We start from the raw sequence: 26,741 nt of genomic DNA on the forward strand, positions 1-26,741 counted from the left end.
TTAATATTTTGTATACCGAAATCCAGTATGTATATATGCCTGGAAAATGAAATAGGAACCTTATTCGTTATTCGGCTCAATCCTTTTTTAGTAAAAGATTGGGCCGAGTTTAATTTCAATTCAATTAAAGGAACGAATGGTAATTACTGGATTACAAAGTATTCATTGCTTCAAATTCGAATTTGATTTCCTTCCATACTTCACAAGCAGCTGCTAGCTCAGGGCTCCATTTGCAAGCTTCACGGATAATGTTATTACCTTGACGAGCAAGATCACGTCCCTCATTACGCGCTTGTACACACGCTTCTAGTTCTAGGGCTACTCGATTTGCTTCAGCACCCGGTGCATTACCCCAAGGGTGTCCTAAAGTTCTCCACCGAACTGTGGTACAGATTCATCTCCAAAGATCTCAGTCAGAGCAGGCATATGCCAAACGTGAATACCACCTGAAGCCACAGGCAGAACACCCGGTAGAGATACCCAATCTTGGGTGAAATAAATACCACGACTTCGGTATTTTTCAATAAATCATCACGTAGTAAATCAACAAAGCCCAAGGTTATTTCTCTTTCCCCTTCCAGTTTATCTACTATGGTACCAAAGTGAATATGATCTCCATCAGACATAGGAACTCCCAATTCTCTGGCAAATACAGCCCTTTTTATCATTTCTTCGCATGTACCTGCAGTAGCATTCAAGTAATGTCCTTTGATTTCACCTGTTTCGGCCTGTGATTTATAAATTGCTTCGGCACAAAATAAGAAACGGTCTCTCCAACGCATAAAGGGTTGTGAGTTCACGTTTCCATCATCCTTGGTAAAATCAAGTCCACCACGTAGACATTCATAAACCTCCCTACCGTAGTTCTTAGCAGATAACCCCAATTTTGTTTAATAGTACATCCCAATAGGGGACGACCATACTTATTCAATTTCTCTTTCAACTTGGATACCGTGAGGTGGTCCTTGGAAAGTTTTAACATAAGCAACAGGAATTCGCAGATCCTCCATACAGAGCACGAAGCGCTTTGAACCCAAATACATTACCCACGATGGAAGTAAACATGTTAGTAACAGAACCTTCTTCAAAAAGGTCTAAAGGATAAGCTACAGAACAAATATATTGATTGTCTTCTCCAGCAACGGGCTCGATGTCGTAATCTTCCTTTGTAACGATCAAGGCTGGTAAGTCCATCGGTCCACAAAGTTGTCCATGTACCAGTAGAAGATTCAGAAGTTACCGCGGCCCCTGCTTCCTCAGGTGGAACTCCAGGTTGAGGAGTAACTCGGAATGCTGCCAAGATATCAGTATCCTTGGTTTCATAGTCAGGAGTATAATAAGTCAATTTGTAATCTTTAACACCAGCTTTGAATCCAACACCTTCTTTAGTCTCTGTTTGTGGTGATATAAGTCCCTCCCTACAACACATGAATTAAGAATTCTCACAACGACAAGGTCTACTCGACATGAATTAGCTGTTAATGAAACCTTTAACAGGAACCTTTGGCAGGAAACAGATCAGAAGCTATCATGTTGGATCATAGAAGATTCATCTTGACAAGAAATTATTTCCATGATAAACTATCTATCACAAGGGTTATAGCTCAGTTGGTAGAGCAACTCGTTTACACGCGCGCCAATGTTTTTCAGGGGAGTCCATCATGCAATCAACAAAATTGATCTAATCAACAAAATTGATCTTAATCAACAAATTGATCTTATTGATAAATCGGTGTCTTACTCTATATATTCGAGGGAACAATAGCCTGACAAATATTTGGTTCGGTCCGCTTTGGGTGCCAATTTAGGCTCCAAAAAGAACCCATCATTGATTCGATAATTGATAAGGTGAATACACAACCCATTCAATGCTAGGCATAATGAGTATAAGGACCTCAAAAAAATATCTTTTCGTAATATGAACTTTAAGGTGTATGAAGTTTCATATTTGACTCTATGAGCAGTGCGATAGAGACTCCATTTAACTTAGGTTAATCTAGGACAGAGGCAGACCTACGACAAGGTAACTCTTCTTTGAAACACTTTGGTATTGCTCCTGGATCATAATCTAAATAATGAATCAGAGCACGTGGAGCCATCTCGTTATCTTTCTGTTAAGAAAAAGTATGGCGGACTGTCTGATATTTATATCAGTTGATGAAAGAACCCAATGCAAAAAAAAATGCATGTTGGGTCTTTGGAACAGTTCGAATCATTTCGATAATAAAAAGTTGGATCTGTTTTACCGAGAAGGTCTACGTTCGAGTCGTATATCCCTAAAAATTTGTATAGTTTTCATTTCCTCATCTTGTTTGTTGGTTGTAGTCGGACGGTCGTTTGGCCCATCGAAATAGAATAATTATCACATGCTCCGAGCAACCCCCGTGGGTGAGCATGAAGCGGAAAAAATTAATTTCAGTGGGCCCAATCGGTAATTTTTGATCTCGGATAAAAAAACCCGTCCTTTCTTCTTTGTGGATGAATTACACACAAATTTTTCCTGTTTTCCTATCCAGGATCAAAAGGTTTGTGATATTCCTTTTCTTTTTGTAAAAATATCTCTTTATAGATCTCAATATACCCCAACCCAATTGCTCACCATTCCAATTCTACCGATGCTGACTTTATGCAAGAAGGTTGAGGTCTCCTTTTTGCACTTGGACGAGTTAAGAAGCCCCCAACTCCTCGTTTTTTCGGGAGCATAACTCAATTCGTTGTTTCAGAGATAATGAATGTTTCCTAACTCTATTAGTGTTTGCATCCCAGTCTATTTCCATGAGTTGTTTGGGGGATTTGATCTGTCGAAACAAACACACCAAGAAAAAAAGATGAATTAACTGAAGGATTTAGAATGAAAAAGATAATCGTCCTCTGATGAGAAAAAAATCATATAAAGATGAGAGAAAATCATCCTAAAAATGAGAGAGAATATTTTTAGTAGTAGGAGATTATTTGTGTTTAGACAAATTTTAATTTTGTTCTCGATTATTCTAATTTTTAAAAAAAACCCCACCCCCTCTATCAGTCACTATCTTTCTCGATTATTCTAATTTTGTTCTTTAGACAAATTTTATTTGTGTTTATACTATAAAGATGTCCAAGTACTAAAATGACTTAAATATCCCTTTTAATTTCACGCCCCGGGTTTGCGAAAACAATTCAGGATCATCTCGATAACGCTTCATTCCCCGTTTTTCTCTTTACGCCCCAGGGATTTGCCGATTCTAGATCGTGAGATGACTCGGTAGTGCTTTATTCCACGTTTTCCCGACAAGAAGCCGATGTACGGTTATGGGTAGATTCAACATCGTGTCGAAAGTCGTTAACATTCTATTTCCACTTTGTTATACTTCCCACAAAAAAAAACGTCTGGACAAAAACTGATTTCAGTCATGAGAGTCTCATTTATGAGTTTATAACGCTTCCCTCATGGTCTTTATTCTCTTTCCATCTTTATGCATCCAAAGTCGATAAATTCTTTTGAGAATTTCTCATCCCGCATTATATGGAGGTTGAGTCGATCCTACAATAAATATTTTTACTGGTTACATATAGAAGGTTTATAGTCTTAACCTTCCTCAAGAGTTATTCGGGTGGCCTATACGAAACTTTAGGCGTCGGAAAAAGGTGTATATCCTAATTAGTAGGTGGGATATATGTTTGGCAAGTGAGAAACTTTTGCGCATCTAGTAGTCGGGGCATCACAATATGCTACCTCACACGTATTTCTAGTTGTTAATTTCTTTTTAGGCCAAATGATATCTCCATGATCCAGCAAGGTACTCTCCAGTAGGACTCATTATTAAAATTACGGCCTCACCTTTCCCACAATCATCTTTGCTCCTAACTTCCTAACTGAGACACCATGTTTTAAAAGACATGTCAAGCTTGAGTCATGAACGACTTAGCTAGGGTCACGGATAGATTTTGGTCACGAAAAAACAATTTTGGATAGCCAAATACGTCTTAGGTCATAAAAAAATATTGAATCACGGGACAAACCGTATGCATACTCCTCGTGATATGCGAGAAAAGTTATACTCTTGGTTATGTTAAGACACACTACCTGCAAGTAGTGATCTTAATTAGGTTTTGCATATCTGTATGATTTAAAATATATATATATATATATATCAGTGATATGTACTACGCGATTTTCATCTATATGTGGATTACTAAAAGCTCTCATATAAAGCATATATATTAATATTTGAATAATTTTGAGATAAAAACATATTTTACAAAATTTGTTTCATATTGGAAATAAAATATAAATTTAATCTTCATTAAATTTTAATTCTAAAATCGATTATTCGATAGGTTAGCCAAAGGCCTATTGGATTGAAGAACAAGGTATGTGAAAGCTATTAAATTTTTTGAGATTAGAAGCTCGGCTTATGTTTTACAGTTAGTTACTCATCCCAATTAAAGTTAATTTGGTTTTCAGCCTTCAATTTTATTGAATGTGAGTATTCTATAAAGGAAGAACTCATTATAATGGTTCCACAATAGAAGTTGAATATTTATGATGTGAGACTTAGAAGGTTAAGGATTGTCTCTCCATTGCTTTAGTTTATTGTCTTAGTTTCCCAGCGAACCAAGGAAAGGAATATATGCAAAGGGAAAAGAAATCATGAATTTTGAGTATCCATAAAGGGATAATAAATCCAGAAATTGAACACCTAATTCATGATGAATTGTTTAAAGAAATTGTCTTTAAACACATTACTGGACCGTTATAATACTCCTATTAACATGATAAAGGTATTATGTAAACCATTAAGTTATAGGTAGAATTGGTTACTCGGTATACTTTTTCCTAGCCAACACCACTACAACACGCTGTTGCATATCTATCGCCTTGAATGATTCAACCAATCAACATCATCCATTGTTGAAATACCAGCATTACCTTACCTCGGTATAAAGTCCAAAACTTCGCTTTAAAAATTGTATCACCTCCTTGCCATTGCAGACAAACCGAAGTATAATGCATCGACAAACACAGCCTTCGAATCATCAAACGGAAAGTCTAGTTCCATCACTGCATTCTGCATACTTCTTTTCCACAAAAGCAAACAACTGGATGATGAAAAATTATTGGACAACTTCATGTTAACGAACATTAGCTTCGTCAACAACTGTACCTTTTTGAAAATCCCAACAAAATCTGCTAAACCAACAGCTTGAGCTAGGTAGTGAACGATCATCTTGAATATCGTGGTTAACCGGTTATCTTCACCCTTATCATTGCCAAGTCCCTTAGAAGTGGCGGAAATGTTGCGTTCGTCTTCACTACTATAGTACCGTCGTCAACCCCATAGTCGGGAAGGTAGGAAATTGTCTCCATCTGAAAATGTCTTGCCTTTTCAGATATAAGTGACTCCAGATTGGGGTGTTTACTACTACATCAGAGTTTGGCACATTGTTATCGAAGTCTTTTCAGACACTCGTATCCTGCCCATGACTCGTATACCTAAGCCGGAGTAAGCTAATACTTTAGTCCCACCTAGACTAGTTAAAGCAAAGACGGAAACGAGACTGTATAAAGCAAGAAGCTAAAGAATTGAACAAGCATACCTTTCTCGGCCTTTTGGCTAAGATCAAGTGTAGTATCTGTTCTTATCAGTTTAATATCTGATATGTGAGCCATCGGCTCACACGATATTAAATTAATTTTTTTCAAGGGGGAGTTCCCATCACAGCAGCTTGGTGCTAGGGTTCTCACGCGTTGCCTTTGTGTTGCACTACTGCATAGGCCTGGCACACCCCAACCAAAACTAAGATAAAAATTATGTTCCCTAACCTGGACCCTTTCACCAGTTTCGCAAATCTCAGAGCAGTTAGCTCTTGAATTTGGTGTTCTTGCCACGGGTTTGGCCTTCAATGTGAACCTGTATTCCAATCTGAAAATGTCCAAATTCACCATTGCTTCTAGAAACGGTGGTTCCAAATTCACCAATAAAAGCTCTTGGTAACACTCCACCAAGGTCCAAGTAAGATCTTTGTTCTTATAGCCCAACATATTAAAAAAAAAACTATCCATTTTCCGTAAGGATCTTTAATGTTACTTTGTTCATCAAAGGGACTAAAAACTACAACTAAAACAAGTGGTAGAAGATGAAGGACTCATGTTTGGGGCTCGGTAGGCATATCACTGTTAAGAGTCCATGAGTGTCCATCACCCACAAATTTTAACGTATCTTGGTTGCCTTCTAGCAGCAGACTTCGTAAAATACTTTGACCTACATCCTGTCCAATTAGCCTGCTATTTGATTACAAAGTGATAATTAATTTCCATCTGTTATTTTAATTACAATCAATAGATAGGTTTTGATATTACAAAGTTTCGAAGTTCACAATTATGCTCAGAACCCATCTGTTGAAAACACACGCACCTATAAAATTCGCTGGTTTAACACCTACTCGGAGAGTTCATAGTGCCATAATACATATTAAGAGAACCTGTCAGATGGATTATTGCCGACTAGCAATTGCAGGTTCACTTGATCAGATTTGTTTTTCAGTCCCAAAGAAGCACACCATCAATGAAGTGTTGCACCTACATAAGGGGGCAACACCTTCTGAGTGGATCTTGTGGGTTTAAGGTCCACAAAATTGGCACTGGTTATGAGATCGATAATGATCTTATGACCATGCTTTTACTTCCATTCTTCTCCTTCACAGCTCTTTTTGTTGCTGTTGCTGCGAACACCTTTATAGGTTACAAATTCAAATTGGAATCAAAGAAAATCATGGTGTCTTATCCACTGGAACTCAAGAGGCTCTAGTAAATCACTTCGTTGAATAAATGTTGTGCTGTGCAAGATGAAATCTATCGGGAAGGTTTTATAGTACATGGTTGCAGAGCTTGTGTAAATGAAGGGTGATTTTGATTGCAATTGATTGATGACGGTTGGAGGAGCTATGCTCCATGATCTCTGAGGTTTTAACCTTTCTTGTACCCGCTCCAAATTTATTAGCAAACAATGTAAACCATGTCATTCCAGGCTCAGTATCAAGCACCAAAGGCGCAGTGTTTTGCAAGAAGATTATAGGTCTACAATCTACATAGCCCAACCTCTCCCAACGCTTAGAGTTATTGCAGAATGAAGATAATAATAATCCCACATTGATTAGAACATAGAAAAGATGAGGAAAAGAAGCCAATAAGACAAGCTTGTAATGCTACTAGGAATCATACTTACCTGGACGGGGTCTATGACTGATCATGAAGGGTCATGGCCTAGGTTAGTGACTTCCATTGCACTTTGGAAGGGCGCTCGCCTAAGATCTCCCCACTGAGGGAGAGTCTACGTCATAATTTGTTCCTGAGGGGGAACGCGTCCGCGCGGCCCCTGCCAATCTTCCAAGTCAAAGTTTTATCTACGGTTGTATTATTTAGCGTTTGCTCTTACCATAGTGCAGTTTGCTTGATCTTTGAGCTTGATCTGCAACACTTGATGATCTCGTCAGAATGTGTTGGAAAATAAGTTTCTCTGGAAGATATGAAAAGGCCACATCCAAGAAATTTTACAGTCAATAAGACTAGTGGAGGTGGTGTTTACTCTAAACAGACCGATGGTGGTGGTGTTGGGTTCCATTCATCATCACTTGATCTCTAAATCCGCAATAATAATCTCAGCAAACATTTCTTCCTCTTCTTCTGTGAACAAGTCACAGAGATTGTTCCTCACAAGGCGGAATTCTTCAATATTAGCTACTTCCTCAATTTTATCTTCTTTTCTACATTTGGCGTCTTTTCAGTTGGCAAATGCTCGAGTAGAAGAAGAAGCACCTCAGCGCCAAGAAGAACGGGTCGTTCAGGTATTCGAAGAGGCTTCTCCTTCGGTGGTTTTTATTAAGGACCTTGAATTAGCTAAGACCTCGTCAGGCAGAAGCACAAATACTGAAGAAGTTCTTACGAAAGAAGAAGAGGAAACTGCGAAAGTCGAAGGGACTGGTTCTGGTTTCATATGGGATAAAAGTGGACACATAGTGACCAATTATCATGTCATAGCGAAGTTGGCAACTGATACGACTGGACTTCAGCGTTGCAAGGTATTTCTTGAAGATGCACACGGGGAAAAGTTCTCCAAGGAAGGCAAACTTGTTGGTTTTGATCCCACGTATGATTTGGCGGTTTTAAAGATCGATGTCGCCCAAGGAAATTTCGATCTCAAACCTGCTCTTCTTGGTACCTCTGGTGATTTGCGTGTTGGACAGAATTGTTTTGCCATTGGAAACCCATACGGATATGAAAATACGCTAACTACCGGGGTAGTGAGTGGATTGGCAAGGGAAATACCTTCTCCGAATGGGAGCTCAATTCGTGGAGCTATACAAACAGACGCTGCCATCAATGCAGGTAACTCAGGTGGTCCATTGATTAATTCATATGGTCATGTGATTGGAGTGAATACATCGACTTTCACTCGCAAAGGAAGTGGACAGTCATCCGGGGTTAATTTTGCAATACCAATTGACACAGTTGTTAGAACTGAACCTTACCTCATTGTTTATGGAACACCTTACAGTAATAGGTATTGATTCGATCACTCCGCTCTTTTTGTACCAATTCCATACCACAAAAGCTTATTGTAATGTTCTATACCTTTATGTACACATTAAGGATTTTCAGTGACCTTGTGAATATGTTCTGCTTGTGTGTGCAACAAAAAGCATAGGCATTCTATGGATACACCTAAACGATTGAGGATAGGCCTGTCAATGGATGCTAACGTAACGGAAATAGGCTATGCCGCTGCCGTTTCCGTTAAAATTTAGCGGATATCCGTTACCGTTCATTTCCGGCGGAAATAAGAAATTCAAAAACGTTACCGTTACGTTGGACTTACCGGATAACTGATATTTTTCCGCTGCCATCCGGTAAGTCACAGGACAACGACAAAACAGAGAAGATGATGATTTCTAAGGCAGAGAAGACGATGCTTGATTCAACATCCGTAGTTTCTCTCTTTTTCTCTCTGAGAACTTCTCTGTTGTGTCGAAATGAAGAACAGAAGAATGGCTGAATGAGATGATATAACCAAACTACATAACGTAAAAAAGGGGAACTTAGACGCAGGCCCAAAAAAAATGTGCATAACTAGTTATGCAGTACAAAGAAAATGTGCATAACCAGTTATGCAGATGCATAAGACATTATGCAGTACAGAACAATGTGCATAACTAGTTATGCAGATGCATCAAAGGTTATGCTTATCATAAATCACTGCAGATGCAAAGAAAATGTGCATAACTAGTTATGCAGTACAAAGAAAATATGCATAACCAGTTATGCAGTACGCACGTTAGCGGATAACGGAACTAAACCTAACGGAAATACACGGTTCCACTACCGTTACGTTAAGAAGGGATTATCCGTTAGCTTATCGGTATCGGATATCCGTTTACCGCTATGTCGGATGGTAGCAGTAACGGCTAACGGATTATCGGTATCGGCTAACGGAAAATCGGTATCCATTGACAGGCCTAATTGAGGACTAGAGCCCCAAAGGGATACTAGTGCCTTAACCTCATTAATAAAAGTGTTTAAATCGTACCCCTTAGCTTTGTCTGGTTCCTTTCTTTCCAAATAGCAAGTAAAAGAACTTAAATTTTTCTTCCCAAATTCTTACCTTTTGGCTCATTCCAGTCCTGAACTTGCTCTTGCAAGGAAGGAGGAAAATCCAAACCACCTGTTATTAACTGTTTATAAAGTAATCCCACACTTGCCTGGCAGTAGTGTAATGGAGTAGAAGATGATCAACTGATTCTTGGTAGTTGTTGCAGAAGCAGCACATTGTATTTGACAGGCCACACCCTCTTTTATTGAGATTATATACACAGTGGGAATAGCATTTTGTACTGCACACCAAATGAAGAATTGCACCTTGAATGGGACATGCTTTTTCCTTGAACTTGTCTGCACCCTCTTATAACAGTTTGAGGTAGTGAGTCTGTCTTCCGCATCACCCTGAGTTGGTGGTATACCCAAAGAAGAATGCAGATTTACCAGTTTAGCTAACTCCCAAGTATTTGGCTGTTTTTTCGAAGTGATGCTCCATTGATAATCAGATTTTTTTCAAAGTGATTGCAGCAACATATTGCTGACAACAACCCTTTAGAAAACCGTAAATCGAAATTTTTTGATTTAAGATTTGAAAGATGGGGTATCTAGGGATCAGATTGGTAACAAATGGGAGTGCCCATATTGTCGTAACCAGGCTTAGGCTGGACACCCAATTCTCACATAGAATTGCGAGTTTTGACCACTCATCATTTCCCGTTATCTGCCTGAAGGATCATGGTTTTAACTGAGCATTTCCATCTTTTTTTATTACCCTCATTTCGACATTCCCTCCTTTGGACTCGTCGATGTGGGACTATTACATTTGAGGTAAGAATGATGTATGCACTCGTGATGATGACTTTGAGGGCGCCGTGGTTCAAAAAAGAAGACAGACAGCACGCAATTTGAATAGTAAACTGACAACCACCATTAGTCAAGTTGAAATGTAAGACAAAACCAACTAAAAGAAACCATAAAAAGTGTTGTCATCTGTTTTAAACTATCGTTTTCCTAGTTTTTGGTTTGATTTTTTCTTTTAGCCCAAAGGAACCAAACCAGATGGTTTCCTTTTCTAGTTCAGCTTTGTTTCCTAGTTTTATTTGATTTTCTTTTCTTAGTCTTGGTGTTGCTTTAGGAATCATTGAAGGCTACTATACAATAACAAGCTGCTCTAGCATTGTAGAAAAAAGCACATCCACCAAAGATTTTTTTTAAACTAGATTTTCTTCATCACCCAAGCACTGGAGTTGGCAATTCCATGGAGTCACTTCCCTCAGACATCGTACTAGATATCGTTTTTCGGGTTCCCGCAGAATCCGTTCTAGAATGCAAATTAGTTTGTAAAACTTGGGTAACTCTCATCCGCACAAGTAGCTTTACTAATATGCACCTCAGTCGCCAGCTTAACCATCTCCATGAAAATGATGACGACAGCGGTAATGACAATCTATCTGCTAAGGGGGAGTCGTCTCTCTTTTTTGCTTGTCGCGTTGACAATCAAGACGACTATCCAACTTTACTTTTCCATGGAGGACAATTAAGTATTGATGAGAAATACATTTACAGTGAAAATCTGAAAAGGATCTATTATACTCCTAAGCATCGTCATCCTTTATCCGGTCACTTAGTTGGCTCCTGCAATGGTTTGGTTTGTACGTTTCAACTCCAGAATTTTATGATGGATCCCATCTGTATTTGTAATCCCCTTACCAGAGAATATGTTCATCTTCCTCAATTAGTTGTAAAGAAAGAAAACATCCATCTAGATTTTATTCGTATAACTAGAAAACAGGTTAACATGCATGAGCATGTGGATTTGGTATATGTTCGATCAACCAACGAATACAAGGTTGTTAGAATCCAATACCTCGGATTTAAACAAGGAAATGTTGAAGTGTACACACTTGGCAGTGGTTGTGGGTGGAGAGTGACAGGCACAGTTTCATATCGAGTGCGGGCGACGTTGTTCGGGGGTGTGGGTACCTATACAAATGATGCTATCTATTGGGTTTCATCCAAGAATGTCGTGGCGTTTGACTTGGATGATGAGGAGTTTCGATTGCTAACTGCCCCTTCTTGTATGCAAGACATTAAGCAAAAAGATAGATATGGACTTGTAGCACTGGGAAGGCGTTTGTGCCTTTACCCAAATCAAGCGTGGAAATCTGGTCCTTGATGGAAAGTAGCGACGACTCGAAGGAGACCTGGTGTATGAAGTTTGATATAGATTACGAACCCGTAGTAGGCTCTTTTCCTCGTGATAGGATGTTTCAGCCGATTTTATTTACAAAAGGTGGAGGAATCATATTTTTATATGATAAATCCATGCCTTATTGTTATGACACGAGAACAACATTTTTGCGGATGATTTCCGACGAAGCAACAACCAAATATTTCAAAAATGTCAAAGTGATTGCTCACGTAATTACCTTTGCATCATTGGAAGCTACGGGAAAAAATTCAAAGAGATACACGGTTCGTCCATGTCCGGTTCGTACTGCCTGGGATGATGTTATTGATGAGCTGGACCGAGTTGCTCTTGGTAAGGAAATTGATACGACGCAAGGAGATTGATACGACACGTTTCAGACTCAGGTGATCAGCATTATGATATGCAACAAAAGACTAGTGCAGGACTAGTAGTGTTGCAAGACAACCCAGTAGAAATTACAACATCTGGCAGATCGCGAGAGGTCTTAATTTGCGTGAGACTCCTCTCTTAGGGCAACTCCTATGGTATGGATATTAAATCATCCGGTAACTAACGGATAATTTCTATATGTATGGAGCATCAAACTCTTTCTATTATGGGAAAATCTATTTAAATTTCCACAAATTTATATGTGGGCCCGTTTTATCAATTAAAATATTTACCCCAAATGTGTCATTATCCATCCATAAAAAATCCATCAAAACAAAAGTAACACAAAAACCCCAAATAAAATAATATGAATATTTGGGGTTTTTGTCTCAATATCAACCACTACCATTACCGACCACAACCACTACCATCACTGACCACCACCACCATATCCATCATCAATACATACCAGCACTACCGTCACCAACCACCACCACACCAAACCACCACCATATCCACCATCAACTACCTCTACTAGCAACCAACACCACATATACCAACAAATATTATAAAAAGCACCACCACCAACCAACACCGCCACTAACCAGAAACTGTACCACCAAAATTTGGTTTCATCGTAAACTTACTGTTTCATCGTTATAATCTTTGGTTTCATGATAAAAAAAAATAGGCAAAAATAAGATGAAACCAAATTTGGTTTCATCATAGAATTTGATGAAACTAATTTTATTTGAGGTTTTTGTATCAATTTTTAAAATTTTCGAGTTTTTATATCAATTTTGTTTTAATATGGAGTTTTAATGGATCCCAACATTTGAATGGAGTTTTTGTACTCCAAATTTGATCACCTTGGTGTTTTACTACTAGTTCTGATATTTAAAAGAAACAAAAAACAGTCTTCATCCGGCCACCTTATAACCGGATATATTTTTCTTAATTATTAAAATAATTCATCAGGTCATTAGATGACCGGATGACACAAGAAAACAAAGAAAAAAGAACTAAAGGTTTCTTGTTCGGTCACTGGGAGACCGTATCGATCTTCCACATGAACCCCCCTCATATTTGAGAGGTAACATCTGGACCTGATTGATTGGTGGATGATATATCTTTCCATAGTAGCGTTTTTTATCCATATATTATGGACCATCACTAACTCATGGACGTTTTTTCCGTCCATACGAGTTGCCCTTAAGGAGTTCAATATTTGCGATAAAAAAACAGCTATCCGTTTAAACTATTGCTTATCATTTACTGTAGGGATGCAGAGGACTTTCCTTGTACAGTATATTTTTTAGAAACTGCTTGTTGCGGTTTTTGGATATAACCTTTCTTACCAGGCGTGAGTAAGATCTGACGAGATTAGATTTGACCGTCTTAACAAATGCAGAATCTTCTTCCGTGAAAGGTTTAGAATCTTCTTATTTATCAAAATGTATCTTCATGTTCTGAGAATCCTTTTTCTCAAAACATATGAAAGAATATGAAGAAAGATCCTTTACACAACCACAAAGTGCTTTTAGTTTAGATATTCTTTTCGCCACCTCCTCATTTTTGAAAGAGAAACAACAAAATCCTCTTTTGAGATGTCGAGTTGCATCCTCAATAGTTTTTCTTGTGAGAGACTTTATTCAAGTCTTTTCTCGAGAAGATTATTACTTTGTTCTTTCGATTGAAGTAATTCATCTTCAAGACTAATTCTGTCCAAAAGTGTAGAGTATACAAGAAATCCTTTTTCAGCACTGGAATCATCAACTGCATTCATAGGTTTGTGTTAAGTTTATTGTCTATTAAGATATCTTGGGGAGACAAGAATTCCCTTTTGTGAGGATACTGAATTCTCAAAGAGAGTAATCTTCTTGCCAGTGGTGTTCTTAATTCTAATGAGTCTCTTTTTGGAAAATTAAAAACCATACTTTGATCCATTGTTTACAGGTTTGGATCCCTACAAACAAACACTTATTATGTATTTTCAGTACTTGCCTACACTGATACCAATTGAAATGAGAGTGTACCTAGTACACCACCAACGTTTTTGTTCGTGAACCTGGATGGGAAATTACTCGTTACAATAAATAATTATAGATCAACAAAAGATCCTTGTACCTGATTGTAAAACAAACTCCTTGAACGATCTCAAAAATCAATATCCATGTACAACCTATTATGTATAGGAACTGTAAATGAACTGAATTATAAGAAGAACAAGTCTTGTTATATCTTGTTATATATATTTCAAAATAGGAATTCACAAGTACAAGTCTTGTACATAGGTTTTATACAGTTGAATTAAAAAATTTCTTGGTTGATTAACTCACTACTTGTGATATTTCTATTGTAAAGATAAGAAATATAATATGGAAAAGAAATAATATAAGACATTAGAAAATTTATTAACAAGGAAACTATAATCTTGTAGAAAAACCTCGGGACTCAGTCCAGTGAGCATCACACTATATTAAGACGCCAAAACACTAGCTACCGTCATACTTCGGACTGGAACATAGAGACCGATTCAGCCTTTCGAGAAGTTCAGCTTCGGGCGTGCTCCTTAAGTTTCTTGCATCCAACATAATTCTACGCACTTTATTCCCCTAGATGATGTCCTTTAGTGGCCTAGGAGTTGATTCAGCTGCAGTGAAAAATTTAATATTTTTCTGCCTCTAAAAGATAACTTGTTGATTTCCTTTATAAAGATACACAGGTAATGATAATTTTTTTGCTTATAAGGGATCTTCAAGGATACATAAAATATCAAACAAACCTCAACAAGTGGGATATCTTATTCTCTTCAAAAGGTTATAGAGATGCCTAATCGTTTTCACCTCACAAGGCCAATCTAATGGATATGAAGTAAGCATATCTTCCCAATATAAATTGATCATATGAGTATGTGAAAAGTTTGCATATTACAAAGAAGAATGTGCACCCGCGTATTTATCGGTAAATATTGGTGCACCAAATGGTTAGCCCAGGAAAAATGGTTAAGTTTTCATGTAAGTTACACAAAGTATCCGAAAACCTCTTAAAATCAACAATTTCGTGTGGTGACCAAATCAGTTCATGTACTTGAGAATTTAAAAGTATCTAGGAACATCTCCAAATAAACCAGTTCATGAACTGACCAAATCATTTTGTGTACATGAGTTAATAAGAGATATGATTTATCAAATGTATTATCAATAAACTCAAAGATTTTTTACTGCCCAAATAAGTTCGTGAACATGAATATAACTTGATGTCTCCTATGAACTTCTTATGCAATTACGATATACTGAACAATAAATTATTTACAACCTATTACGCTATTAATTTTTATATAAGTTCTATTGTATGAAATATAATTCGAGATTTATCAAGTACTAGCTTGAACCCGAATTTTCTCCAATCAATAGCAATTTTCCTCATAATAGAAAGTCATACGACATTTTATCAGTATATAGAATGGTAGAGTATATGAGTAAATATGATAGTCACTCTTCATATACCTTTACCAATGAAGTCCTCGTATATGTCTTTGTTGTTCTTCAGTCTTTAATCTTGAAGTTTGATTGGTGAATCTTAATTACCGTTCTTTATTCCTATTCTGAAACCGACTTCGGTATACTATAAATCAAAATATAGTCTTGATCAACTAAATTTAACATTTACATACCAAATTAAACTTGTGAGTTTGACCGAGCGATGCTCGAACGCACTATACAAGAAAAAAATAATATATAAAATAGATATCTATAAGTCCTCACATATATGCTAAAAATATACATATATATATATATATATATATATATATATATATATATATATATATATATATATATATATATATATATATATATATATATATATATATATATCAGGATAGTTGTGTGTTTAACTAACACATGAGACACCTTTTGATAAGTAAGTTAATATTAGCATATCGTAAATACATCATCGATTTTTGTCATTATATTTTATAAACTATTTATTGTAATACTTATATATTGATACATATATATGACTAGGAAATTTTTATAGGAATAAAGAAACCTTGTATCATTTAAAAAAAAAGCGTATATGTAAAAAAGATATTAATTTGCAAAATATTTTAGTAAAAATAAATGAAAATTTACATTATAAAGATTGTATATAAACACCAAAATATATTATAACATAACATTTCAAGGACAAATCTATCAATATATAAACAAGTTTGGGCATTTTCAAATTTTGAATTAAATTTTTGTTTAGGTTTTTGAAGATGTAGATAGATTTTTTGAACATGGATTGTGTGCACAACATCTAATTGATGCGTTGAGTGGAGCAGCAGAGGCAATTGCGGATGAGTTATTGTCTTCGATTACAGGAGTTGATACTTCTTTGGAACTCTCTGGTGGTTTCATAGAGAATCCAAGGAATCTTGGACTCTTAAGCTCTGTGATCCATTATTGCAATACAAGAAAATCGCTAGTTTCAGTCACCCTTCGACCATCATTAACCCCAGAAACTTGATGAATTCTTGATCCATTGTTCTCATCTGAAACTTTCTCTGAATCCAGAATAGGAACTGCTTAATTGATAGTATGACGGAAACCCTGATTATTCATCACCCTCTCGTTTGAGTTTGATTCCTTACTTATTGAGAGAAAGAGATAATTTAACCCTAGGAATAGATCTGAAATGTGTTGTTGTTGTTGTTATGGCGGTGGCTGAATATATATGAGAGTTTTTCTTATGAATTTGGGTGGGGGTAAAAAGAATTTGTGATTCGGTGGGTTTAGATTTAAGGGCCGTATAATAATCTGATCGAGGATGAAGAGGTTTGATATCTCCGTTCACCTTGTAACCCCTTATAAAAAATCACCCCATCTATCAATCACTCTCTTTCTCTAATTTTCTTTAGACAAATTTTTATTTGCAGTCCTGAAAAACCTATAGAGATTTTGCAAATGACAACCTTCGTTACAGATTTTTTTTTTAATGATATAAGGTTTCTTTTTCTCCTATAAAAATGTTAGTAATGTATGTTAATTCAAGTATTACAATAAATAGTTTATGAATCATGACAACACTCGACGATGTATTTATTATGTATTTTCCTCGTGTGTTAATTAAGCACACAATTTTCCGCAATATGAAAATTTACATATATTTATTTTTCTTGTGTGAATCAGTTAAAACCTCGTCAAGCAGAAGCACAAACGAATAAGTTTTTACGATAGAAAAGAGGAAAGTGCAAATGTTGAAGGGATTGGCTCTGGTTTATATATATGGGATAAAAGTGAACATGTTAGAGAAATGCTCGATTGAACCCACAAGTTTTGCTATCTCAAACTTATTGTCAATGTCAGATGATCGAAACTATTTTTTGATTTCTAGTCTACTAACTCAAGTCTCTGACAAGGTTATAATTTTGAGTATCAGACATCATCCTCGATCACTGAAGATCGACAAAGACATTTAAAGAACTTATGTATAGGATATCTGAAGACTGAACCATTATATGTTACTCACTATCTTACCATTCTATCTACAGGAAGTTTGGAGAACCAGTTCACAAACCGCAAGTAAAAACAAAAAATAATATATGTCAACAAACTGCAACATAGAGCTAGTTGTTTGACAAATATGCTGAAGCTCTTCTGAAAGCCAAACCCGACTAAGGTGTGTAAATCTATTTCTCCTTCTTCTCCTAAAAGTGTGATTGTATCTAATGGAAGGGATAAATCTAATGGAAAGAACAGATCAATATCTAAATGATCTATAAAAATGGAGATTGACAAACCTGTGCAGGAATCAAGAGGTGAGCTTATTGATTCTCACCCCAACACAACTAATTGGTTTGAAAAAGGTGTTTCCTTGTCTCATGCGCCCTTACAAGAGACAAGAACTGTACACCTCATACAAATTTGGGACATACTCTCTAAGCATGCGTCTTGAATTTCATTAGTTGAATTTTCATCTTTTTATCACAGGCTCGAAGTTGAAATTCTTTGATAAATCATATCATTGAAAAAGAGAATAAAAATAGTTCATGTTGAGCCTTGCTCCATTGAACCTAGTCCAGTTTAATTTTTTTGGTTGTCGACTCAGTTTCCTGACTGAAAGTTAGAAAAAAAAATACTTGCACAAAGGCTTGGATTCTTTTATTTTGGTTTAAATATTCAAAGATTTCATACTTTCAAAACTCTCGCATTCACGTTATTTTTCAAGTAATGATATTGTAAAGACTTGCCTATGTAAAAACTTTAAGAAATGGTAAAATTGTATTTCACCTTTTAGTTTGATATTTGGTTTGAATATTCAACTATTAGCCTATAAGTAATTTTCAAATGATCTAAAGATCAATAAGAAACATTCCGAGTCGACATCAAATGACTGTCTCACACAAATTATGTAAGATGTTTCAAGGCGATTTTCACATAATCATCTTTTGAGTTATTATTTATTTTCCAACAAATAAATTGTTTCCAACTAAACTCGTCAAGAATAATGATGAATGTAGTTAAAGCAAAACGCTTCCAACACATATTTCGAGAAATAGATAGGCGAGATAGACTCAGATCCATATGCATTGATGGTTTTGTCACTAAAATTGACAAAATGGGATATTGTTAGAGCACTGCTCGGTCGAACTCGCAACCATATCTATCTCAAGCTTGTTTGTCAAGTTTAGGTGATCAAAACTATAAGTCTTGATTTCTAGTTTAATTATAGCTATGTCTCAGATTAGGATAGAATGCATACTTGAGCCTTAGACTTCAGTTCATCGGTTGAAGACGAAGATCTACTGAGGAGAGCTTGGAGAAACTTCATCAACAACAGTTATGTGAATACTAAAACTTATCTATCACTCAGAAGTCTATTCTATTCTATCTCCTAATGAGACTAAGTCGTATAGCTATTCACAAAATAAATAAACTTTGTAGCTTCTCGTCCAACATGCTTGATTTCCTTGGTTCTTCAACATTCCTTGAATTCTTCGTCACTCCAAGTACTCCAGTGATTCTGAACGTGTTCAACTCATCATCATAGTTGTTGAAGATCTGTAGCCATAACAATAAGAAAACAGACGTTCTCAATTATTGTTATATAGTTTCATAGTATTATTTCACATAATCAAAGTTCAATTGTATCACAACTTTGATAATAATACTACGGTGATATGTATCACTCCCCCTTAGTCAATACTTCATCCAAAATGACAACCAATCCCCCTTACATAATGGTCCGTAAACCATATGTATGTAGTCTGAACTACAAAATAATTCTCCCCCCTTTTGTCAATATAAATTGGCAAAGGTGCGAAAACTAGCGGATTCATAATGAAATTATCAAAGATATTATTTATGACTAAAAGATAACATATCGACTTTGTTTCGATGATTTCACATAGTCGAAACTTAGTGTATTCATCAAGTAGTTTATAAAGATACAAGATAACTCATGAATCGTAGTTCATATAAGAGAATTGTGAACATTCAAGTATCCCATAGTAATGTGTACTACTGCCCATTCTTGAACTTTCTTCTTTTTGATTCACCAACAACATTGTTACAAAAACTACAAATGAGCTTAGAAGAGAAGTACTCTAAGAATCCAAGTGCCCAAGTCTAAGAGAAGTGGAGCAAGTGTGACGAAATGGACCAGAACACTCAAAATAAGAAATGGGACAAAGACCAATCTTAACTCATCCAGATCCTGGATTTCTCATCACCATTTTGAAGATAATTCGAATATGAAAAAAAAAATGCAAAATGAATAAGGTCATTCTGAGTTCGGACGAAGAAGTTGCGTCCAAAACAAGTTGTCAAAAATTTACGTCTACAGGCTAGTTTGCAAACAGTGTTCGCAAACGAATTTTCGTGAAATGGAGCTATTTGCAAATCTGTATGCGAACTGAAGTCCCTAAATTTTAATTTTAAATGATGGTATGCATACCTGGTATGTGTACCATGAAGGCCGAACATCCGAACTACTATCTTCAAACCTAAACATTTAAGAATCTTAAACATAGAATAGAATAGACTTCTGAGTGATAAATAAGTTTTAGTCTCAACATACCTTTTGTTGATTAAGTTCCTCCAAGCTCTCCTCAGTAGATCTTCCTCTTCAATCGATGAACGCAGTGAAGTCTAAGGCTCAACTACACATTCTATCCTAATCCGAGACATAGTTATAAGTAAACTAAAAATCAAGACTTATAGTTTTGATCACCTAAACTTGACAAACAAGCTTGAGATAACAATGCTTGCGAGTTCGACCGAGCAATGCTCTAACACATTTGATGATAAGCCTCGCCTACCTCGAGATCCTCAATCAACTGCCTCATCCTTTGAATCGATCGTTGTTAATATAGACTAACTGTTAATCATACAAGCACTCATCCATTCTCATGTCAACATCAAATCTTTCCATCACTCTTTACAACTATTTTTCAAGATAAGTTTCATCCTCTATTTTAGTTTCATTTCTTTCTCACTCTCAACCCTGTTTAATTCAAACAAAACTATTCTCTATTCTATGACTCATTTCACCTCTTTCCTTAAACTCAACAACACCAAGTCCTTCATGTTAAAAGAAAAATATGGTTTCATTTAAATTTAAATTTAAATTAAAAAGGTTTACTATTCGATATATAAGAACTCCTAAGGGCTGACCTTTTACAAACTAAAGGTTTACTCAAGTCTAAAGTTTGGTCAAGGTCGTAGTCAACAGGGTTCAAACGGTCAAGGCTCGTGGGTTAACTCTCGAGTCAACGCCAGTTGACTTTAATCAACTTCAACATCTAAATTTCGGATTGCGATATCTTTCGCGTTCAATGTCCGAATGACGCGCTCTTGTAGTCCATTTTGCGTAACTTTTCGGGATCTATCCAATAATACTAGTTTCATGTCCAGACTATTGATGGATTAATTGTATAAATTATTAATCATATTCAATTAATCGAGTCATTAACGACTAAAAATGTCTCTTGACCTGTGTTATGGCGATGACGTGCTTATGGGTCCTTACATTCTCCCAAACTTACTACATTTTTGTCCTCGAAATCGAAACGTCCATCCGGTCTTCAAAAACTTCCCCCCTTATAGAGAGATATTATCTCTCGACTTACAACTATTGCTCATACTTACAAACGCGTGAAAAATAACTCATTTCAAATGAGTCCGAAACAACATGAAATGAAGCACAAACTTATATGACTTACTAAAATTAAAATTTGTGGCTCTAGGTTCAAAATACTATATTCTTTTTTAATAAGTTATTGGTTCTAATTACGAGAGAAGATACTCTATCAGTTTCTAAGTAAATTTTGGGATCTATCATTTCACTAACAAAAGCAAGTTTTCTTTCTATGTCTAGCAATACAAGAATGCAGTTTCCCTGTCTAGGTTCGCGACTCCTGACAAAGCCTACCTACGTAACAAGTATTACAAGAAAATATAAGTATTGCAAGCCTCACTATTCCACTGTGGTGGATTGCTAAATGTTAATAATTGAGACTAACTAATCTCCAATTCTCTTTTAAAATTCCTAAACTATAATTTAACTGATTTTAACCTACAATTTTTACTTCATATTTTATAAAATAATATACATGCACAAAACAAGGAACAAACAAATCAACATGTTATACAATTCAATCAAATCAATACATAAATATTTTAGTTCTTAATTATTTATAATGATTAAGATTTATCTCACAAACCCAACCCAATTTTAAACCAATCTAACGATCTATCTGGCACTGGCTATTATCATTGTTTCCCATATAAGACCTAATGGGGAGCTCTGATACCAATAGCTCCTCAAAATCCAGCTACTTATAAATCTAAGAGATCCTACTACAATCTGAGGCATTAAGGATCTAAATCATCTATTTAAGAATTAATTTAAAAGTTCTAATTAAACTAAGATTAACCCAAATCTAAACCCTCTCTGAAATACATACAAGAATTCCTCTCAGATGATACATATATAATAGTGATTTAGTTTGCAAATAGAATATACAACAAAATAAACATGGCAACTAACTAACGAACTTAACTCCTCAAAACTTCTAATACTTGAATGATCATTGACACGTGCACAACTTGATCTATCTCTGAAAATGAAAGTGGGAATTGAGTAAGCACATTATCCCTAAAAGGGGTGCACAATAAAGATAACAACTAACTTTCAGGTAATCACTAACATGATTTGAAGACAATGTAGGTTTTGCTGAAAACAGATAAAAAAAATATTAAAATAATGAATTATACGAAAAATATAAAGTTCTGCCAACCAATCATCTGACACTCATTCACAACAATAATAATAGTTGAGCGACGTGATCCTTTGGAGTAGTAAAGCGTGACTCTTGTAGATTCTTCAATGATCATTAAACCACCGTGAGTTTTTCGTCCTCGTAGTCATAAAATATTTGTACCTTGCCAGTACCTCATTATACGCGCACTCTACATAGCAAGTATCCAAAGAAACTAATGGTGGTAACATTATATCCGACAAAAGAACCTAATCATGGAGAGCCCTATATGCCCACGAGTTAAATCCAAGAATCACATACAATACTCCCAACATCCTTCTCTCTAAACACCAACACAAATTATAATAATTTTTTCAAAGTAATTTAAAAGAATAGTAAACATCCATGTATGAGACTTGAGTTGCTCTATATAGATATTCATATATAGATAATATTGTATGTCCGCCAATAACCTATTACTTGCATAAATATAGGTATAAATTGGGACACACATCTCATACAATTCAAAAGGAAACCTTCTTCCTTTCATGCTAACAACAAGCAGAGTTTGTAACCACTTTCCAGTCAATGGAATGAATCACATTTTGAAGATAAGTATTTACTCCCAAAATACAGATATTAGTTGTTTCTAAAGATCCCATCTCATCCCAAAATATAAAAGAAAAGTAATTTGTATTACATACATATATACATGCTTACACATATAATATAGTAGCAAAGACATGCATGAATTTCACAATAGATGACTTTATATAACAATATGAAGACAAAAGAGTTCGTCATATATTCTCACCTCATTTGATGACAAGCCTCGCCTACCTCGAGATCCTCAGTCAACTGCCTCACCCTTTGAACCAATCGTTGTTAATCGATCGTATTTACTGTTCACAAGCACTCATCCATTCTCATTTCAACATCAAATTTTTCCATCACTCTTTACAACTTCTCTACTTTTCAAGGTAAGTTTCATCCTTTATTTTATTTTCATTTCTTTCTCACTTTCAACCCCTTTTAATTCAGACAAAACCATTCTCTATCGTATGACTCATTTGCACTCTCTCCCTAAATTCAACAACACCAACTCTTTCATGTTAAAATTAAAAGATATATGATTAAATTTAAATCAAAAATTACTATTCGGTATATAGGAAACTCCTAAGGCCGATCTTTTACTAACTTAAGGTTCACTGAAGTCTAAGGTCCGGTTAAGTATGGTCAAGGTTGGAGTCAATAGGTTTAAAACGGTCAATGCCCGAGTCAATGCTGCTTGGCTTTAGTCAAACGCCAACATCCAAATTTCGAATTGCGATATGTTTCTTGCACGATGTCCGAGTGATGCATTTTTGGAGTCCATTTCGCGTAAGTTTTCGAGATCTGTCCGATAGTACTAGTTTCATGTCTTGATTATTGATGGAATAATTTCTGTACATTATTGATCATATTTAATTAATCGGTTCATTAGCGGCTAAATCGTCTTTTGACCTGTCTTATAGCGCCAATGTGCTTACGGGTCCTTACATTCTTCAACTCTCGAATTCATTTGTTCAAGACACATATGTTGTTGGTTTCAATAATATCTCCACGATCATTGTCGCCGATAACAAAAATAGAATGATTTCTAGTACCTTTATCCAGGTCGGAGATATGCTTTGACTCGAGTTGGAGAACAAATTTCTCGCAGATTTTGTATGATGGCACTATCATATCATGTATAAAAAAAAAGAAACTGCAATCAAATCTCAAACCGATTAAGATGGTGATTTTGGAATTAATTTCTGAACCTAATCAATTTGACAACGGTTATTATAAGAAATCATGTTAATTGAGGAGAATAATAGAGTAAGTCTTGCTCACCCCAATTTAAAAAGTTCATTTGTATACTTGAGATGGGATTTAGCTAGGAAAATGAGGTTGGAAAAAATAGGTAACACCTTTAGAAAAAAGGTTCATTACCGACATCAACAAATGATGGCAAAACAAGCTATTCTACTCTGCAAAGTCGGTGTTTCATAACTGGTCCAACTGATATTGTAACACAAATGGTAAAAAATACAAATACAATGCTTTTGTGCCTATATGGAAAGCAAATCAAATAGATAAGCGGTTGTCCAATCCATTTTGAATTTTAATAATTCATAATATTTGTTAATCGCCTTTGATAACATAAAAATGTGATTTCTAACAATCATATGTGCAGTAGCACAAATCACGAAGTCCTTGTTCGATACGAACAACACAACTAGGTGGGGCTTCATTGCCGTGATGCGGAAGCATTTGTCTTGGGCCTCTTGGCAATCCTTTTCTGTTACGCAGAAAGTTACCCATGTTTCTTCACAAGTTTTTTTAGCTTGATTTTTTCTCTTTGCAACCTGCACCAATGTCATAAAAAGAGAAAACAAAATAAGAACAAAGAGTGCACCTGTAGAGAAAATCAAAAGAACCGAGGGAAAACATAAGATGTGATTGTTATTCCTGGCCATCCTCCTCTTTTTCCAAAATAAATTTTATTTCTCTTGTTGTTGTTATAATTTTAAAAAATACGACTCCAAATTATCATAGATATGATGCGTATTTTCAAAAAACTAAAATCTTAAAATTAATACGAAGATTGCACATTAAAAACAAAATCAATAATTACATTAATAAGAGTCACAAACTAACGTATTATAAGAAACCCTAGGGCACCGAGTCAGTAACATTTTTTGAAGAGCTTGTTTTCATTCATCGACTAGCAGTGCCATTAAAGCTTTACTCCAGACAGGTAACTTGCAAAGTATTTTCTTAGGATTTTACCAGTCAAGATTTTTTATTTCTTTCTATCGACTATTATTTATTTTTATTTTTTTCAAATCATCACAACTCATATTTGATTTTAGGAAAATATAGCCAAAATGTCCCAATTTCAGTGGTGTGGTTGGAAAAATACCCGAGTTTTCAAAAAAGTTAAAATTTACCAATCCGTTAATTTTTCCATCCAAGCTAGTTAAGTATTGAATTGGCACACATGTGACTTCACACATGTGAGAAAAAGACAATAATAACTCTTCAGAATTAAGGGTTTAGAGTTCAAGGTTTCAGGGATTAGGATTTAGGGTTTTAGGGTGGCTGTGGCGGCAGCAGTGGTGGCGACGGTGGTGGTGGTTCTGGTGGTGACGATGGGGGCGATGGTGGTGGTTTTAATAGTGGTGTGGCATCGGTGGTGGTGGTGGCGGCGACGGTGGTGGTGGAGGTGGTGGTGGTGGAGGAGGTAGCGATGATAGAGGCGGCAGTGGTGGAAGTGGCGGGGGTGTAGGTAATGGTTCTTTTGGTGGTGCCGGCGGTGGCGGTGATAGTGGAGGTGGTGGCGGTGGAGGTGATGGTGGCGAAAATATGACGCGTGTCGCGATATTAAGGGTTTGTTAATAAGAAGAAAATGTCAATTTAATAAAAATTGGGTTGAAAATGACTTTTCTTCACATGTGGGAGTTCACATATATGCAAAATTGACCACTTAATTAGCTTGATGGAAAAACTAACGGATTGAGGCATTTTAACCTTTTTGAAAAACTCGCGGCGTTTTAAGGGGTGACACCCTCAATTTGGGGCATTTCAACTCTTTGCCATTGATTTTATGCTAATATTTACTTACATTCGAATGACGTAGAAGGAAACAACACCATACATGACTGTATTGTGCAGGGGAAAAAATCCTTAGAAACAGTGAGAAAAGATTTTTTTTTGAGCAGAAGGCTGCTGATTTTTTGATTTTAGTTTTAAAAAGGTGGGTGGGTAGGGATCAGATTGGTAAAACAAATGGGAGTGCCCATATTGTCGTAACCAGGCTTAGGCTGGACATATAGGAATATAATATCCCGCCTACATAATATGCGAGTAAAGAATAATTAGTTGAGTGAGAAGGTTGTCGCACACAATCAGATGTGATGACGAATTGAATGATGTCAGCCTAATCATGGATAAAGTGTGAAGAACTGTGCGAAGTTTATAAGGTCTGCGAAAATAACCAATGTACGTGTGCGATAATATCGCACAAGGATTCCGAAAATAAAGGATCTCTTAGCTGTCATCCATTATGTAATATCCTATATAAAGAGTAGTTGGTCGAGAGGGAGGGTTTTTAGAGGGACTTTGGTCAAGAATTATAAGAGAGAATGATTGTAAAGTGAGAAAGAGTAAACCTGAATTTCCCATTACCTTGTAATTGTTCTTGTGATTTTAATAAATAAAAAGATGATTCACTTTGAGGCTGGTTAATTACTAATAGATTCTTATATTTGTGTGGTTGTGAGATTTCTTGCAACTACGTTTGGCGCTAGAAA

General features: G+C 36.0%; 2 protein-coding genes and 3 non-coding genes across 5 annotated transcripts; 4 read left to right on the top strand and 1 right to left on the bottom strand.

Moving 5' to 3' along the window:
• The first annotated feature begins 5,576 nt into the window (after positions 1–5,576).
• Positions 5,577–5,774, top strand: LOC113284676. Its single transcript, XR_003328315.1, has one exon. It is a non-coding gene; the product is annotated as a U2 spliceosomal RNA (small nuclear RNA).
• A 1,426-nt stretch (positions 5,775–7,200) lies between these two features.
• LOC113284783 lies at positions 7,201–7,362 on the top strand. Its single transcript, XR_003328396.1, has one exon. It is a non-coding gene; the product is annotated as a U1 spliceosomal RNA (small nuclear RNA).
• LOC113284134 (protease Do-like 5, chloroplastic) lies at positions 7,221–8,564 on the top strand. The gene has a single exon (XM_026533550.1). The coding sequence runs from the start codon at positions 7,582–7,584 to the stop codon at positions 8,548–8,550; it is 969 nt and encodes a 322-aa protein (XP_026389335.1). The 5' UTR covers positions 7,221–7,581; the 3' UTR covers positions 8,551–8,564.
• Positions 8,565–10,182: 1,618 nt separating this feature from the next.
• LOC113284954 lies at positions 10,183–10,290 on the bottom strand. The gene has a single exon (XR_003328477.1). It is a non-coding gene; the product is annotated as a small nucleolar RNA Z279/snoR105/snoR108 (small nucleolar RNA).
• Positions 10,291–10,832: 542 nt separating this feature from the next.
• On the top strand, positions 10,833–11,750 carry LOC113280437 (F-box protein At3g07870-like). The gene has a single exon (XM_026529057.1). It carries the CDS (start codon positions 10,833–10,835, stop codon positions 11,748–11,750), a length of 918 nt encoding a protein of 305 aa, XP_026384842.1.
• Positions 11,751–26,741: the final 14,991 nt, after the last annotated feature.

The sequence above is a fragment of the Papaver somniferum genome, chromosome 5 (genome assembly GCF_003573695.1).
Source record: "Papaver somniferum cultivar HN1 chromosome 5, ASM357369v1, whole genome shotgun sequence".
In the NCBI taxonomy this organism is placed as follows: Eukaryota; Viridiplantae; Streptophyta; class Magnoliopsida; order Ranunculales; family Papaveraceae; genus Papaver; species Papaver somniferum.